The sequence below is a fragment of the Cryptomeria japonica genome, chromosome 4 (assembly GCF_030272615.1).
Source record: "Cryptomeria japonica chromosome 4, Sugi_1.0, whole genome shotgun sequence".
NCBI classification, from domain to species: Eukaryota; Viridiplantae; Streptophyta; class Pinopsida; order Cupressales; family Cupressaceae; genus Cryptomeria; species Cryptomeria japonica.
The window spans coordinates 417,694,822-417,714,198 of record NC_081408.1 but is presented as its reverse complement, the minus strand read 5'-3'; the positions used below and the strand labels follow the sequence as shown (position 1 = coordinate 417,714,198).

The 19,377-nt window shown below is 38.5% G+C and overlaps 1 protein-coding gene across 1 annotated transcript; it reads left to right on the top strand.

The window, feature by feature from the left end:
* Positions 1–5,316: 5,316 nt before the first annotated feature.
* On the top strand, positions 5,317–5,955 carry LOC131031290 (uncharacterized). Its single transcript, XM_057962370.1, has one exon. The coding sequence runs from the start codon at positions 5,317–5,319 to the stop codon at positions 5,953–5,955; it is 639 nt and encodes a 212-aa protein (XP_057818353.1).
* Positions 5,956–19,377: the final 13,422 nt, after the last annotated feature.

The following is a 19,377-nucleotide window of genomic DNA, read 5'->3' as shown; positions in this document are numbered from 1 at the left end:
CATCTATGTAATGCGTGAGTCCTTTTTCCATTAGTTTGCTCCATGCTTTAATTTTCCAAGATGCCTAGTTATGTGGAGTTAAAGGTGGAAATTAATGAGGACTCATAGCAACAAAAATGAAAGAGCACAAGGAAAGAGAGGCACAATCACACAAGACACCCCCCCAAATTCACTCAATCAAAGAACCCCCCAAAAATGATGATTTGACACTTTATACTTAGTGCGTGTACAATGGGCCACTTGCAAAAAAAAGGCAAAGTGGACTTCTGATTTCAACTTTGCAACTACCTCAAAGAGGCCAAAGGAGACTCAAACTAATAATGCAAGAGATCTAAACTAAGATCCAAGCAAATTACAAGTACCAAGTAGGCCAAAAAAAGACCAATTTTTGAAAGTACAATATCCGTTCAAAATCTTTGCAAACTGATGACAGATTATGAAAGTAGACAAAAAAATATGCACTTTCAAAAAAAACGGTACCTCAAAAGGAGGTCGTATGAGCCCAAACAAAGCCTTTAAAATTGCAAAATTGAGGATTAGATAGGTACTGCTGAGAGAATCTGAAAATTCCAAAAAACTTGTTCACCAAAATCTGAAAATAACCACACCACTGCGGAGAGCACAAAAAATTAGCCCAAATAAATAAAAAATTGCACCCAAAAAGGAGCAAAATTGAGCAAGTTATGGGCCTCCAAAATTGACCCAAAAAATCAAACTGCTCAATGGAGAGGGGTCTAAAATTTTCAAAAAGGTGTTGACGCAGGCTCACATCAACAATTTACTATGTTCAATTTGACGATCGTATGACCGTCAAAATGGTCGTCACACCTCCTTGCCCATTGTACGGATATGTTGACATGGCAGAGGACTGTACGAATGATGTGGTGGCCAACTAGGCAGGTGACGTGTCACAGAGTCTTACCCACGGGCCAGTGGCCACCTGCCACGTGGTGGACGTGGGCTCGCTAGAGGGAGGTAACGGGCTCGTGGCAGGTCGGCAGTGGCTGGTCGGTGGCCGGAGCCGACTAGGGCTGGGGCCAGCGGTCAGTCACGACAAGGCCGGAGGTTGGCAACATGGTCGCTGACGGGCGGTGGCGTTGGCGGCAAGCAGTGGCCTAGGCCGACAATGAGGTCGTCGGAGCTGGCGGGAGCTGGCCTAGGCCGACGGTGAGCCGCACGGCGGCCGGGGCCGGTAGTGCTGGGTGGTGGCCGGGAGGAAGGTCGTCGAGTGTCCGGTGGGAGGAACAAAGGTTCAACAGGTGGTACGGCCCCTGCAAAAAATTTGCAGCATGAGATTTGGGGGGGGCGGAGGTACCCACCTAAAACAAATATATTTTTTTCAAAAATAAAATAAAATCTTCAAACCTTTTTTTTTTTAATGCTAAATTAATTTAAAAAAATTGCAAAAAATAAAAATCAAAAAAAATTCGTACGATATTACCCAGATAGGAGAAATTTTTCCTCCGAGCTTGAAAATCAACTTCCTCCAAAATCGGTCGAGTTTATACTCAATTTTTATGGAAACGGCCTCCTGGACGTAAGTGAGGTCGAAAACGCTCTAGGATGCCTCCAAAATGTGCAGTACCTCAGATCCAAAATTAGAAGCCTTCCAAGATGTCTCCCAAAACCAATTAATGAAGCCCCAATGGCTCTGATACCATGTGAGATTTTGCCAACATCAAGGGCACAATGAAAAGCACACAAAAGAGAGACAATAGTTTGACAAGAACAAATTGTATTCTCATCAACATACAAAAGTGATCAATTGGATTAACCAATACAATGAATATGGGCTTGCTTATATAAGCAAGGCCAAATGGATATGTGAGCACACAATCATGACATGTGGCTCAATGAGAAACAAGGGTAGGTAATAAAAAGAAGGGGTAGGTAGGAGAAATAATATAATATTCCATAAGAGGTGGATCACCCACCGAATGTGGAATGTAACAACAAGATAAGACCACAAAAGGTGGAATTTCTCCTACAACCATCATCCCTATGTGCACACTTCCCTAAGTGTCTCATATACAAACTACGATGAGATGCATTATCCTAAGTTAACTTAAGTAAAGTGTAATTATATCTTAAAAGAATAAATAATTACACCAACAATTTTTTGTTATTGGATAGATTAGGCGACATGGTATTGGATTTTAGATAAGTATATATGTCATCATATATGGGAGAATCAGGTCCAACCAAATGACATATAACTTGGGATTGCGGGTCTTCATATGCAGGAGTATATAATTGTTCAACTAAAAACTCCTATCGCTCATGCTTTTTAGGTATCTCCAACAAGGAAGCAATGGTAGTCATAGCGTGAGCTGCTTTATTTTCTAACCGAGGCACTTGTTCAAAGTCAATAGAGACAAAATATTTTTTAAAGTCATCTTCCATACATTTATATGGCATTAACTTTTCATCCTTTTTCTGATAGTCGTCATTCACTTGATTGATAACCAACCGAGAGTCTCCACAAATATTGAGGTATGTTATCTTCCACTCCACTGCCATCTTTATTCCAGTCACTAATGCTTCATATTCAGCCATATTATTTGTATAAGGAAACATTAATCGATATGATTTAGGTATAGTATCTCCTTGTGGTGTGACGAATAATATCTCGGCTCCTGATCAATGTTGTGTATAATCCATCAAAATATAATTTCCATGTACTTTCGGTGACAGTTAAAATTGAAGCGTCTAGAAATTCTAAATATACTAGTTGAAAATCTGATAAAGTTGCCCATATTGTATGTCAAACTCACTAAGAATGGGCACCCATTTTGGTAATCTCCCTGTCAAGTCTTCCTTATTGAGAAAATACTTTAAAGGATCTATCTTGGCTACTAACTTTATAGTATGAGTTAACATATAATGACGCAATTTTGGGATGCCAAAACTACGGCCAAACATGCTTTCTCAATTGCATTGTAGTTTATTTCATAGCCAACAAGAGTCTGAATGATATAATAAATTGCTCTTTCTTTCCCCTCATGATCTTCCTGGGCTAAAAGGGCACCAAGAGATGCTTGAGTAGATAATATATAAAGTAAAAGGGGTTTTCCTTCAATAGGAGGCATAAGAATAGGTGGAATCATTAGATACTCCTTCAACATTTGGAAAGCTTCTTCAAACTTGCCATCTCACTTGAAAGGTACATTTTTGTGCAAGAGATGCGAGAAAGGATGACATTTATCAGCTAGCTGTGAAATAAATCTTTGGATGGATTGCAATTTTCCTTGTAAAGAGTGCAACTGGATAATATTTTTGGGAGGTGGCATCTCCATAATAGCTTTCACTTTCTCAGTGCAGAAATGAAGTTGGTATGGAGAAGTCTATGGAGAAGAATTTAGTCAAGTCTAGTGAATCAAAGAAAAATTAAGTTATAATGGTGGAGCGGAGCAGGTTCGATGGTTTCAGGCGTCATGAGGGTTTTAGCTACAGAGAGGATGTAGGGAGGAGATGGCCTTTCAAGAGAAACCACAGTCACGACTGGAAGGCAAGTGGTCGAACAACACAGCGACAATGCTCCTGGGCATAGAAGGCTCCGGGGAATGCCAAGCCATGGGTGAGAAAGAGAGCGGAAGGCCCTAAATCACCCTGGAAGCAATCGACAGGTTTCTTTCAGGGATATCACGATCTAGGAAATGGCCCTAAAGTGGATTTCAATATGGTGAAGGAGAAATTATGGCAGTTAAAGATGTCTTCTGAAGCGGTTAAGATCCTAGAGGTAAACCCTAATGCCATTTTCAATCGTGTTATGATAGTTGAGCTTTCAAATGATGCATGGAAAGATTCTCTCGGCTTTCTGACAGACAAAGGTCTTTTTGTTAAATGGAGTGGGATATGGTCGGCTTTCACCAAGTTTAGGAACTGGTGTGACAAAAACTGGGGTGAAGGTATGGATCTAAAAACTTTGGGTAACGACTATTATTTAGTAGTATTCCCAACAGCTCAGGACAGAGACTGGATTCTAGAAAATGGCCCTTTTTTAATTGAAGGAAAAATTTTAAACATTTCTACTTGGACTCCAAATTTTAATCCATTTGAAGCCTCAATAGAAAAAACCTTGATTTGGATTAAGTTGTCAGGCCTACCCTAGGAGTATAAGGATTTAGAAACCCTGAAACAAATAGGCAACCACTTGGGGGAGTTTGTAATGTCGGAAGAACTTGTAGACCCAACTAACTACAACATGATTTCAAGGTTATGCATAAACTGGCAGACAGTGCACAACCTGCCAAATACTCTAGAAATTAAAACGGGGGTGGGGATTTGGAAACAAAAAATAATGCTAGAGGAAGACATGGAATCTTGTGCAAAATGCACCAACAAAATCCATCCACTGGGTTTTTGCAATACAGAAACAAAAGGCAAAGAGAGTATGCAACAAGTTCTGGAGAAGGAAATCATTAGATTGACGGAAGGATATCATGGAGAAAAACAATGGAATGAAAAAGATTGGCAGATTCACTCTCATGCAGTATTTAGTGGAGACTGTGTCAAGGGAATCAAGCCAATCACAGTCAACTATCAGAAGATAATCATTGATGATATTTTCATGGCAGAGGCTCAAACAATCGATCATTTTAATGAGAACAAGGTCCCAGAGGAAATTTTTGAAGGCTACTTACACATTAACATAGGGAAAGCTGGAAGTTTGTCAGGAGATGGAAGCAGGGAACGTTACAAGAGGGAGGTGACTTTTGTTGAGGAGGGAAGCAAAATAGACCCACTGGAAAATAGAGCCCGGCCTCAAGAGGAAGAGACTTCATCTACTCAAATGTGTAAGGTAAATGTTAAGGCTACACAGGAGGGGACCAAGAAGACCACTCCCTCCCCTAATGTAGTGAACTTTGTGATGGACAGCATTATCCGATCAAATCAGGCGACTGATAAAAATCTGGAGCAATTCCAATCTCCATGCAGCTCAGAGAAGTCAAGAAAAAACACAATTTCACCAGGGAAAGACACAATATATAAGGATATCCAAATCTCTCCAATAAAAAATTTAAACAATTCCTTTTAAAAGGTAGAGGACAGCAGTGGGAATTTTTCTGGATCAGATTTTGACTATGGATCCCCAGGATTCCAGGATGAAGAGGATGAACTAGGATTGGCAGAAATAGAAGGAGTGTCAGGGAGGAAATCATTGGAAACCTCCCTATCCCTCCAAACCAAGGCCAAGGTTGGGGAGAAAAAGAAAAGAGGGCCAAAGTCAAATAAGTTCAAACTGGAATTGGCGGGCAATGCAGCAAGCCAAAGCAAATTGAGATTGAGAAAAGGCTATGCCTTTTTCCGAGAGTAATGAGGACCCTCTCATGGAATGTCAGAGGCTGCAATGCCCCTAACAAGATTCGCTTGATAAAACGGTGCATTGATCAAGTAAGGCCAGACTTTTTTCTCTTACAAGAAACAAAGATCAAAGAAGAGGATGTGAGTGTGTTTTCTAGGAAATTTCAAACATGGAAATGTAGTTTGGTAGGAGCTCAAGGTGCCTCTGGAGGCCTAGCAGCTCTTTGGAAGGATTCAGTGGTAGAAGTGGTTGTTGTTAGGGCCACACGTTGGTGGCAATGGCTAAAGATCAAATCATTGCAACTTCAGACAAGTTTCTTTCTCTTCAATATTTATGGGCCTACCAACACAATTCTGAAAAATCAAGTGTGGAGTGAGATATCTAAAATTTTGAGCAATGACAAGGAAAATGTATTCATCCTGGGAGGAGATTTCAACGCCCTACTCCAACCTTCAGACAAAATGGGGGGTGTGGGTTGGAATAGGCAGAGTCAAAGAGATTTCAGCTCCTTTGTTATAAGGGCGGGATTGATTGAAATTCCCTTCAAAATGGGGGATTTCACTTGGACCAACAGAAGGAGTGGCTTCCTGAATTTCGCTAAAAAATTAGATAGGTTTTTTATGGTTGGGGATTGGACGGAGAGTCACTAGACCAGCGAAGCAGAGATCCTTCCTATCACGGGATTAGACCATTATCCCATATGCCTAAGGATTCAAGATGAAAGTGCTCCAGCAAGATGTCCGTTCAAATTTGAGGCAATGTGGCTTCGAGACGGTAGTATTAGAAACCTCATTGACCAATGGTGGAGACACAAACTAGTAAATTCAGGTTATAAAGCTTTCACTTTCTTTAAAAATTTACAATTTGTAAAGGAACAATTAAAGCAGTGGAATAGAGAATCATTTAGAAATATCTTTAGAGATAAGCTTGATTTAGAAAAAGACCTAAAAGTCTTACATGAGCAAATTATCAACAATGGGATGGATGAGGATTGTTTCAAAAGGGGGAAAATACTAAGCACAAATTACTCGGAGGTTTTAGCTAGAGAGGAGATATACTGGAGACAAAAATCCAGAGAAACCTGGTTAAGAGATGGTGACAGGAACACAAAGTTTTTTCACACCTTAGTCAAAGTTAAAAGAGCACATAACAAGATCTCCTCAATAAAAAAACAAAGAGGGCATAACAATCATAGACATAAATCAAATTCACCGGGCAGCAATAGAGAATTTCTCTGAAATATTTAACAGGTTGGATGATCAGGAGGAAAACATCCCTCGTATTCTAGAGGTCATCCCCACATGTATAATGTCAGACCACAACAGAAGGTTAATGGAGCAGGTCACAATGGTAGAGGTCAAAAAGGCAATTTTTAGTTTAGGTGCAGAAAAATCATCTGGTCCGGATGGTTTCCCAGCTCTTTTCTTTCAAAAAATTTGGGACATTTTGGCTGAAGATATCCTTGGAGTGGTAGAGCAGTCTTGGAAGGGAGGCTTCATTTTAAAAGATTTCAACAATACATTCATTGCTCTAATACCAAAGAAGGCGGAAATCAACTCTTTTGATGACTTTCGCCCGATATCGCTCTGCAATTCCATTTATAAAATCATTTCAAAAGTCATTGCAAATAGATTAAAACCACTTTTAGATCTCATCATTTCAAGTGAACAAAGTGGCTTTTCTCCAGACGGATCTATTTTTGAAGGTATTATCCCGGCACACAAAGTTGTCCACTCTATTCGAACAATAAGGGCAGAGAAGATGATGATCAAGGTTGACATTAGGAAAGCATATGAAAAGGTAAATCGAGACTTTCTTATAAAAGTTCTTCAGAGGTTCGGGTTCAATGAAGATTGGATTGCCTGGGTCAGTAGCTGCATCAACACTCCACGATTCTCAGTCCTTGTCAACAGTAGCCCCCAAGGTTTTTTTGAAACCACAAAAGGCATAAGACAAGGTGACCCTTTCTCACCGTTCCTATTCATTATAATGGCAAAAGTGCTCAGACGCCTCATATCCAAAAGATGGGAATCAGGAGCTTGGCAGGGAGTCCAAATAGCAGCAAGTGTAAACCCCATAACACACCTGCAATTCATAGATGACACTTTTTTAGCAGGAGATCCTTCGGCCAAGGAAGGAAAGGTAATGAAAGAAACCCTTGACATCTATGAAACAACATCAGGTCAAAAAGTTAACTGGCATAAGTCAGAAATTTATTTCTTCAATTGTAAACCATGTAAGCAAAGGGAGATATGCAGAATTATGGGAATGAAAATGGGGTCTTTACTGGGTAGATATCTAGGAATCCCTTTTTTTGGAGGAGCAAACAGATCGGAGTTGTGGAAGAAATTAATTGATAGTTGCATTAATAAAATTGATGGGTGGAAAAGTAGATGGTTAACATCAGCTGGCGGAATTCTTATGCTTAAGACAGTTGTGTCAGCCATTCCAATTTATTCAATGATGTGCCTAAAAATCCAAAAAAAGGTCATCAATTCAATCCAACAAAAGATGAGAAATTTTTTTTGGAATGGGGTAAATGATCAAGAGAAAATCCCATTGTTGGCATGGGAAAAAAATTGTCAAGCTAAGGAAAGAGGAGGTGCAGGATTGAGGGATTGGCAAAAAATGAACTGCGCCCTAGGAGCTAAATTAGGCTGGAATGTCTACTCTAACCCACACCAGATGTGGGTAAAATTGCTGAGAGCAAAGTATCTAGATTCAACAGAGGATCACAGGAATCTTCAGGATTTGTAACCCTCCCAAAGGATCAGCAATATGGAACTTCATCTTGGAATGTTGCAAGGTAGTAACAGACCATCTAACATGGCAGCTTGGGAATGGGGCAGAGGCCAAGTTCTAGGAGGATTCTTGGGCAGGCCACCCTGCCTTGAGAGAAATGGAGGACTTCACAGAGTCAAAGGAATTGTTAGTGCAGTTATGGGGAGTGAAAGTGAGGGATCACATGTATAGCTCAAAGGGAGTCTTAGGAATAGAATGGCACTGGAAAGATCTATCATCTACAGGATTGTCTCTTCAAGAACAACAAAGACTCCAAAATGTGTTGGATCAGAGGAAGATTTACCTCATTGATAAAGAGGACAAGGTAATATGGTGTGGGGCTAAGGATGGTAAATATTCAATCAAACTAGGATATCAGCTTTTGGAAGGAAGAGAGGAGACTCAATAAAAAACATGGGCCCTCTTTTGGAGTAAAGAATGTCTTCCAAAAGCAGGTGCTTTTGCATGGCTAGCTGTGAAAGGTATAATTTTAACAGGAGAAAGAAGGAAAAGGCTCAGCTTTGTGGGCCCATCAAAGTGTGTCATGTGCAATCAGTCGGAAGAATCTGTAGACCACCTACTCCTAACATGCAAAGTGGCAAAGAAATGTTGGTCTGAACTCTAGAGGAACCTAAATTGGCAGGGACCATTATAAAGCTCCCTAAAAGAGGTTTTTGAGAGTTGGCCAAGACAACCAAGGAGGTCAACTCTTTCTTGTGTCTGGAAAATCAATCCTTCCATAGTTATATGGCAGATATGGAAGGAACGAAATAGAAGAATTTTTCAAGACATGATGGAGGACGAGAGGAAGTTGTTAACAAGAATTAATAGAGCTATAGAAGAGGTGGTAGGTTCAAAAGCATCACATACCTCCTCATTATCCACCTCTTTCACTTTAATGGACAAATATATCCAAAAGGCTTGGCCAGGCATTAAAATTAGACATGGGTCGATATTAGTGAAAAAGGGGAAGAGGCAAATGTCAGAGAAGGTTCAATGGAAACCACCAGAGAAGGGATGGTTTAAAGTAAATTTTGATGGAGCAGCGCAAAAAAATGGCCAGCTAGCAGGGGCAGGATTTGCATTATGGGATGACAATGGAGATCTTTTAAAATATGGAGCTAAAAGGCTTCGGAAGAGCACCAACAATGAGGCTGAAGCCCAAGCAACACTTTTAGGGATAGAATTACAAAAAAAGAAGGGGTGAAAAACCTCCATTTAGAAGGGGACTCATTAATTATAATCCAAGCCATTATGAATGGAGAGATAAGTGCTTGGCATCTTCAAGATTTTTTAACAAGAATTTTAGTGGAACTAAATTTTTTTGAAAACTATAAAATTAGCCACATTAGAAGGGCAGGTAACCAAACTGCAGACAGTTTATCCAAATGGGCCCTGTCATTTGAGGCTGAAGGGGTTTTAAAAATGGATGATAATCAGGGCCTATCATTTATGGACGAGGCAACAGGGTAATGATTGGGGAGTTGGATTCTGTGGAGTGAGGTCAGGTGGATGGCACCACTCCCAAGAGGGATGCATAGTGCGGCAAGGATGAAGAGAAAGCTCACATGGGGGAAGTAACATAGTCGTAATTATAACTATGCGAGGGTGTTTCAAAATAGCGGCTAACTAGGAGAACAACATGTAAGGATCCCTGAATCCTTGACACGCATGACAAGTCATAATTAAATAGAATGATCAAGTTGATTTCACACAAAGTGAAAGATATTTTAAGGGGCAATCATGTGAAGTTAAATGTTGTGGGATGGCGTGCACAGATCATAAAATGAGAAGGTGTAGGATGTTATATATCCAGGGGTAGCAGTTATTTCAATGAAGTTAAGAGAAGAAAAATAAGCTGCAGAGTGAATCGAGCGGAGACATCAGAGAGGGAAGAAAGTGCAGGAGCTGCTAACATGGAGGCGAACTTTACAGTCACAACTAAAAAACAGCAAAAAGGTTTCAAAGGGGCCGTCAGTAGAGACGGAATGTTAGGACTCCTCCGTTTCAAGGAGGAGGAAATGATCAACACTGTGTTGAAGGTGTTTGGACCATATTTTATGGAGAATGTGTCTCGCTAGAAGGTTAATTTAGACATCATCTCAATGGGGATAGCCTGGGGTTTAGAAATTGGAGAAGATATAGACACGGTGAAGTGGGCGGTTACGTCAATATTTGAGGATGCAATGCTGGAAGGTCTAGATTCCATTCTGGAATGGGTTTTGCCAGGAGTCGAGTTTGACTATTCTGAAGGTTTTGCAGATGCAAAGGATGCTGATGAATTCGACCTAGTCTCCTTTGTTCGATGGATAGGGAAAGTCGACAAAGAAACTTATGTGATGGAAAGGGCGGGAGCTTGGGAGAATTTGAAGAGACTGATTAGGCAGCATGAGCTGGAAGAGAACAAACTGGTTAAAGCTTGGTCGAAGGCACACCCCAAAGGCAGGCGCAGAGGAATGAGGAAGCATCGGGTTTTTCAAACCAATCAGCAGTAGCAATAAGAGCCTGTCAAGCTCTCGGTCGAAGGGGATGCGGTTGCAACTGTGGGTGTGGGGGATTTTTTTGGTTAGTAGTGTCCGATTCCTTTTTGGAATATTCATATAGGCTGCTTATGTTTGTAGTAAACTATGTAAGCCCAATATGGGTCTGAATAGCATAGATATGTTTAAATGACAATAAGCCTTTATATCATCTTGTGGGTTTCTAGGGAGATGGATTGGTGGGTTTTTTTTGTATCTTTTTGATGGTGGTCTGAACACCAATGCCTGGAATATGAGGCAAGTATAGGTTTGAAAGTTCTAGGAAAGGGATAAAGAGATTTATGAAAGCCCAAATTTTGAAGATGTAATAACCATATTTTATAATGATAAATAAAAATATTATTACCGATCAAAAAAAAAATAGCTTTCACTTTCTCAGGATCTACCTCTATTCCATTTACTGACACAATGTATCCCCGGAGTTTACCAGATGTCACTCCAAAAACACACTTTTTAGGATTCAAATGTACATTAAACTTCTCCATCCGATTAAATTTTTTTTGCAAAATGCTAAGATACTCCTCTCTAGTATATGATTTTCCTAGAATATCGTCGACATAATCTTCCATAAATGTGTGCATCATATCATGAAAGATTGTTGTCATTGCTCTCTGATATGTATCTCCTGCATTTTCCAATCCAAATGGCATAACATTCCAATAGTAGGTCCCCCAGGGACAGGTAAATGACATCTTGTCTTGGTCTTCTGGGGCTATCCTTATCTAATTATAACTACAAAAGCCATCCATCAAAGATAACATAGCGTGTCCTGCAGTTAAGTCCACAATGATATCTATATTAGGCAAAGGAAAATCATCCTTTGGACATGCTTTGTTCAAGTCTCAAAAATATGTGTAGACTCTGATGCTCTTATCTAGCTTTGAAATAGGTACTATGTTTGAAATCCATTCAGCATAATCAATAGATCTGATAAATCCTACATCTAGCAGCTTTTTCAACTCAGCTTTGACCTGTAGAGCTATATGCGGGTGCATTTTTCTCAACTTTTTCTTTATAGGCTTAACCCTAGGAGCTATGGATGAATGATGCATGATTAAATCGGGATCTAAACCAAGCATATCTGCATATGACCAAGCAAAATTAATTTTATTTTCTCTGAAAAACTTGATGAAATTTTCCTTCTCTTTTGGTGATAATGATGTTGCCAAATGAAGATTCTTAGGATTATCCTTTGTTACAACATTAATTGATATTGTTAGTTCTATGATGACTGAAGATCTTTCTTGATATTCTAGCTGGGGAAGAAGGTCAAGCCACTTATTTTTTTGGCGCCTCAAAGAGGTTTTCACCATCGGATACGTCTTTTCTTTTTAGTTTTTCAAGATCTGATATTGTGGTATTATGGTTTTCACCATCAGATCTATTATTCATTTTCCATTTTATGACTAAAAGGCTTGGCATTTTCTTCAGATGTGGTTGTAGTATTAAGCTTCTTTGTTGAATTTGTATTACTAACTCCTACATATAAAAGACCTGTGGGATTCAAAAAGTTTATTATAGCATGGTCATCAGAAAATATTTAGAGTTCAGGTGGGTCTTCTTGCCCCCAATCTATAAGTTTGTTGATATTTTGGTATGGTTTTGTCATTGATGTCAACACCTACTAAAACACTAGCACTTTGGAGATCCAGCAGCATTCACCAGCAAGCAAGTAACTATTGCACAATTACTGGTATATGGTTCACCGGCAGGATATAATGATCACTGGCACTTGGAATGGCATGGAAGACACATGGTTATGTCGAAGACATCGTTTGGACATCTTGTCCTAGAGTTTTGTTCATTGGTATATTCACAATTGCATATTTGCTTTTACCGGCAAATAGATCCAGGGTTATCCAAGGTTACACCGGCAGGTTTATCTTTTCCAGATCAGCATGGCACGCTATGGAGATGATAAATTATTGTTGTAAATGCATTAAGCCGACATGTTCAATCGGTTATTACATCAGATATTATATTGTTTGTAAAATGTTTTTATTGTAATATCTTGTAGAGCCGACCTACTAAAATTGGTCTTAGGTTATGGTATAAATGTAAGATCTTATTTGTAAGATGAAGTGTGAAATGCGAAAAAAAATTGTGTAAAGGTATATGCGAGATTAAGCAGTGCAATACACGCAGACATCATTTGAAGGTGAAGCTAGGTTTTAAGGAAGCATATCAGCATTACACCGGTACTGAATCCAGCATATGAAGATGCTATTTTTGTGCAGCACATTCTTATTGGATTTAACCATCCAATTGTAGTCAGTGTGACTCTCATTTTGTGATTGAGCAGTGAGCTCTAGGCTGTTGGCCTTTCTGCATGTGCAGACCCCATTTATGTGCACTTTCTATCTGCAGTAGTATCATCTGATTGTGGGTAAGGTTTCCCACCATGGTTTTTCCCCTTACAGGGTTTCCACGTACAAATATTGGTGTTATGTGTTGTGGATGACTTTGTGTTTATGTTTCATGTATTAATCTTTACCGGTATAGCAATTAATTGTTAAAACTATCTACCGGCATACTTAACTGGTTTACCAGTATTAAGCATTAAGTTGGTTAAGTTGTTTTTGGTTTGAATTTATTAGACAACTGATTCACCCCCCTTCTCAGTTGTCTTCAAGACCTAACAATTGGTATCAGAGCTTAGTCCTCTTTTGCAGAAGTTTAACAACTTGAGGAGATCCAATGTCTACTAACTATTTCAGGAAGGACAGTCCTAAACTTGATGGAACCAACTATGGCATATGGAAGATCAGAATGGAGACACATCTAAATTGCATTGGAAAAGACATCTGGGAAGTTACAAAGAATGGTTATACTGCTGCTATACCAGGTCAGCCCAGTCCAGCTAACTTGACTAAAGATGAAGAAAATGATTGCAAAGCAAAAGAAGCACTTTTGAGCGCATTATCAGATCAACAAATCATGGGACTATTAGATAGGACTACTACTAAAGCTATTTGGGATCATTTGGAAACACTGAATGAAGGAGATTCCACAGTCAAAATTGCAAGACTTGAAAGCTTCCAGGTCAAGTATGAACATCTAAAAATGGAAGAAGATGAAAGGATTTCTGCTTTTATGGAAAGAGTAAATGAAATTGTTTTGGGTATTAAATGTTGTGGAGGAACCTTAAGTGAGGATAAAATTGTTTCAAAAGTTTTAAGAGGATTGCCACCGGCATATCAAATGAAGGTTACTGCTATAAATGAGTTGAGAACAATGCCTAATACATCAGTAACTAGGGATACATTGATTGGAAAACTTTCAGCTTTTGAAATTGAGGAATTTGGTCTTGTTGCTACTATTAAGACAGATTTAGCCTTTAAACCATCAACATCATCTACTCCATCATTTGACAAATCTGATTGGAAAGCCTTTTATGCAAGAAAACTTGAAGAACAGGAAAGAAAATGAAGAACTTGAAGAACTTGAAGCATTATTTGCAAGGAAAATGCCTAATGGTCCAGTTGGAAGTAAGTATGAAGGTAAAGCACCCTTTAAATGTTTTAACTGCAATAAGATTGGTCATATGGCTTCGAGATACCCTGATAGACATGCTAGACTAAGAGAAGAAGCTAGAAGAACATACAACCCTAACCCTGAATATTAGAGATACAGATTTAAGAAGAATAAAAACAAATCTTGTTATATTGCTGATGAAGGTGTGACTGATAATTCTGATGAGGATCCAACAGACAATGGATGGGTTTTTGTTGCTATAACAGAAGATCAACCGACACCTACTGCTCAACCGGTAGAACAAGCCCTAGCAGCTAAAGTTGAAGTAAAGGATGAATGGATCATTAACTCGGGATGCTCACATCATATTGTAGATGTATAAAAATGACCATATTCCTAAATGAATATTTTATGTTCATTTCTCTATTTAATTAAATCCAATTTAATTAAATTACCCGTATTCCTCTATTTAATTAAGTAAATTACTCAATTAAATTCACTATACCCATTTAATGAATAAATCATTTTATTCAATTAAATCCCTTCTATCCACTTTTAATTAAATAGTTATCCTAAATTGAATAAATCTAATTTATTTAATTTCCCCAAATTACAACCAAATTGAATTAAATTAACTTTATTTCAATTAAATCCTATTATCCCTCCATCCACTTGCATTTTCCTACATCTCCCACTTGCATTCTAAAACCTATTTCTAATCCCTTCTAGACTCTTCTAATCGCTTCTAATTAGCCTCACCCATCTTCTAAACTTTGTCACATCCCTAAGCAAAGGGAAGTCACTTCTCAAACCCTTAAAGTCTTTGATAACCATTAAAGGCTTCAATTCTTCAACCACTTAAATTTCCAAAGTCTCCCAAACCATTAATGGTTAATTAAACCCTCTTACATGGTTAGAGACTTTTTGCCTAACTTAACCTTCATCCAACCCAAGGGTCTTATCAAGCCTTTAATGCTTTGACCATAATTATCTCTTAATCATTTGCACAAGAGTTTATCCTTGGATTAACTCTTAATCCAATGGGTAATCTTAATTTAAGCTTAACCCTTACCCTCTAGATAACCATGAAGTCTTCTCAGGCATTTAATGTCTCCAACCCCTTCTCTCAACCCAACCCTATGTTGACATTTGTCACCATTTCATTGGTGCAAATTGTAAACATGGATTCCCAACTTTCAAACTCAACCCTTGATCAACTCTTTCAATTCTGACCATCCATTGCCCTATTTTTGCTATAAATAAAGCTCTCATTCCTCCATTTTGAGAATCCAAGTTTGTAGTATCATACTTATGCTCAAATACATTCAAGCTTTCATTTCATATATGCTCATCATTTAACCTCTCTTTTAACTAGGAATTAGTCTAAATATGCATGTTTAAAATACTTTATTTATCATTTAGCTCAATCATAGACTAATATATCATGTTAGGATAGTATTTATACTAACCTTGTCATCTTATAATCTAGTTTATAGCATTTCTAGAGGCATGCATAGCTTAGGATGCATTTCATTCTAAAATCTATCAAAGCATCCCTCGTTCTTGCATTTGCCATCCCTAAACCATTTTGCCCAGTGATCTGAGAGCAAAAATATTGGTTTAAGGGACCGTGTAAGATAGAGAACCATGGGACCAACCTTGGGAAGCTGAGTGATACTTCATTACTCCATAGCTTGCACTAAGAAGTCCTATGGGTGTGTGAGCAAGGCTTCCTAGAGCTTCATTTTCACATATTGAGTTCTATCGACCCACTTTTCTTGCATACATTTCTGACGCCCACCGTGGGGCTAGACCCCATATATCAAATCAGTTTTTGAATTTAACCACTTTTGTAGGCACGCGGGAAAAATGAATTAGCGTGTTAAGTTAACTGTTTAGCGCATCCGGTTAACAGCCTAGCGCATTCGGTTTACTGTTCAACGCGTGGAGTCCAGCATCTAGCGCGTAAAGTCCATCTATTAGCGCATAAGATTACTAATTTTTCCTGTAGGTCTCAGCGCAGGAGAAAAACAAAGTAGCGCTTTCGGCGCACAAAGTAGCACATTCCGAAAATAGTGTAGCGCATTGAAACCTTATTTTAGCGCATCACTGTTATATTGTAGAGCGTACAGTTTGTTCTGTAGTGCATCACAGATAGAAAAGAAAAAAAACTAATTTGTAACAGAAACTAAAATTTAGACTTGTGGAAGTCCACGGAATTCGTCTTTTTGCTAACAAATTGACTGGTTTTCTGCAGGTTACTAACAGTTGACTGCAGGTTTCGAATCCATTTTTATTTAGGCTAGAGTTAAAATAGTTTAAATTTTTACTAACTTTTCTAAGTTAGGAAAAAGTTCAAATTTCTTTCTCTTCTTGCTTAAATAAAATTGAACTCACTTTTATTTTGGGCAAGTAAAACGAACAACAAATCAAAATCCTTTCTTGCTTTCCTAGGAGAAAATTTCTCAAATTTGGGCTCTAAAAAGAACAACACAAAATTTTCTTTTTCGCAAAAATAGAGCTTAAAAAGAACCTCACCATCCTTTGGTGCATAAAAGGATCCACTTTCATTTTTGCAAAGGAAAGAACCGCACCACAAAAGTTTTGTTACAATTAAAGAGGGAAGTGATTCCCCTTTTATTTACCGGTTTTTATTTGTTGACCAAATCGAACCTTTTGCTTTGTTGACGCGGTTATTTCTTTAGATTAAATAATCATTGCTTTGGGGAAGTAAAATTAAATACCATGCTTTTCTTGGAGCAACATCTCCCAATAGAGATTAGAAAATCACTGAATTGAAGGTTTAAAAAGAATTTATGATTACCTTGAATCGAAAAAGGAAGGTATATGCTCTCCCCTTAACTGGGTGATCCAAAAAATCAGACCTCTCTTAAAAAGCTTTCTTTCCTTCAAAAGCATGTTACATCCTTTAGCAGGCCTGCCTTCCCGAGGAGTTGAAATCAACTCTTAAAACCATTTATGGCCAGTGTGAAGGGAATGACCTAAGTGGGAAACGGCTTTGACGCCAAGTATTCCAACCCACTATAATCAAAAGTGGAAAGTGACGAAAGTCCTTTTCAACAGTTGCGCACAGCGATTAGCCTTCCCCCAGTATCCTCGAGATACGTAAAGTCTTTGTTCTAAAGGTTGGGAAGCCTTTCGAGGGAGTTTATCACTGACGGCCGAACAGGAAGCCTGATTACGAACCATAGAAATAGAAGCTTTGAATCGAGTCAGTAACCAGACATTTATAACATCATAGTGCAAGGGTGGGGAAGAATCCGCCCACAAGATTACTCACCATATATCTCCTAAGATAACTACTCAACTGTGAAGCGATTCACTTTGAGTTAATTTCTAGCAAAAGGCAAAAAAATGGGCGCCCTCTAGGGGGTGACACGGCTGTTTGAGCTGACAGAGTATCAAGACTAGTGGGCTATGATGTTATTTATGACCTTTAAATAAAGAGTCTTTCTGAAGTATATTATTCATATCCAAACCTGTTAAAACATTGGGGATTTGAACACATCCTCGCAGAACATACATTTTTTGTTAGATTAGGCAAAATGGTTGTACTTTTTGTGCCATGCTTGCATTTACTACTTCAGAAAATCATCCATCAAACCTGAAAAATTTACAACAAAAATCCAAAATTTACAAAAAACCAACCAAAGGAAAAATCAGAGCAGTTTAGTGCATAAGAGCAACTTCTTAGCGCGTGAGGTACTTTTGTTAGCGCATCCAACCATCAAAATAGCGCGTCGGTTCCAAACACTAGCATTTTATCCCAAAATCAAACCAGTGATGAAACATTTAGCGCATCAGAGAAACAATCTAGCGCGTGGAAGCATCAACTTAGCGCGTGGAAACCAAACATTAGCGCATCAGGTTCAAAAGTTAGCGCGTTACAGGCCCAGGGTAGCGCATGACTTTTTAAACAGATAGAAAACAATTTTTGAACAGTCAAAACTTTAGCGCGTGTCTGGGGATAGTTTAGCGCGTGTGGTCATTATTTTAGCACGTGGAGTAATTTAGGTAGCGCATTTCATCCATGTTTTAGCGCGTAATCAAAAACATATAGACAGAGGGAAAAATAGTGAGGAATTTTAAAATTTTTGAAAACATTTTCAAAAGCCTCTCATTATCAAACAACATTTTTCACCAAAACGGAGTAGCGAAAACAAACCGTTAAAAACTATTTCTTGAGCTAAATTTGTGTCAAAACAAACGTTGTAAAAATCCTAAACTGATCGCACGATAAAACATATCTATCTTATCATAATTTGGAAACCTCATCATCAGTATCAACAAAATCCTTTACCATCTTATGGATTTCATCTCAAAAACACTTATTTAAAAATTTCAAGTTGTCAAATCAAGTCTCCATATCGGGAGGCTTTTATCCATATCATTTGACACGCTTTGTCGTGAAGGGGCATCTAAACCTTCACTTTGATAGAGTAAGATTTGAAATTTTTCAAACAAGATCAACTGAATCCAAACAAATCAAGGGAAACCATTGATCATTCATGCATGACTAATCCCCATATTCTGAGAAGAAAGAATCTTTATCATAACATCACGTTGAAGAAACAACAACCTAGTTTTTCCAAGTTCATCAAGAGAAATAAGTTTTTATACATCAATCGTCAACTCTTCAAGTCTCATCAGGTATTCCTTCATCACGTCAAACGTTATATCCAAAACAAATCCAACGAATTTGACAAAGAGCCCTTAAAAACAAGAGCCTACTGTCAAAAGTTTGTTTTTAATCAAATCATAAACCACAGAGGAAAAATCAATCCGACATTCTTGCCCGACGAGTGTATCACTTATAACACATCTCGACCAGAACCACCCACCCCCGAGCAACGTATCAACGAGGATTTTGTCCCCTTCATCACTGAAAGTTTTTACTAAAATGTTTGTTACTCGCTCTCAAAGAAACCAACAAAGCGAGACGCACGCAAAATCTAGTATGAATCGAAGGTTGTCAAATCCTTTTGAAGTTCCACACTTAGAAGAGACTGAAATTTCTGAAGCACTTCTTCAGGAATGTCAGGAAAACTCTTCATTCCAAAAGCTTGTAGAAAGGCTTATGGAAAATGACAAAGAAAAGTATCTGCTCATGCTCACAAGTAAAGGCGTTAAACTTCCCAAAGATTTAGACACAAACATCTTTAGAACCGAATCTCGACAATATACATATCAAGAACAACAAATAGAAGAAGAAACTCGTAACTTTGAACAACACATACCTGAGCAACATATTCCAGA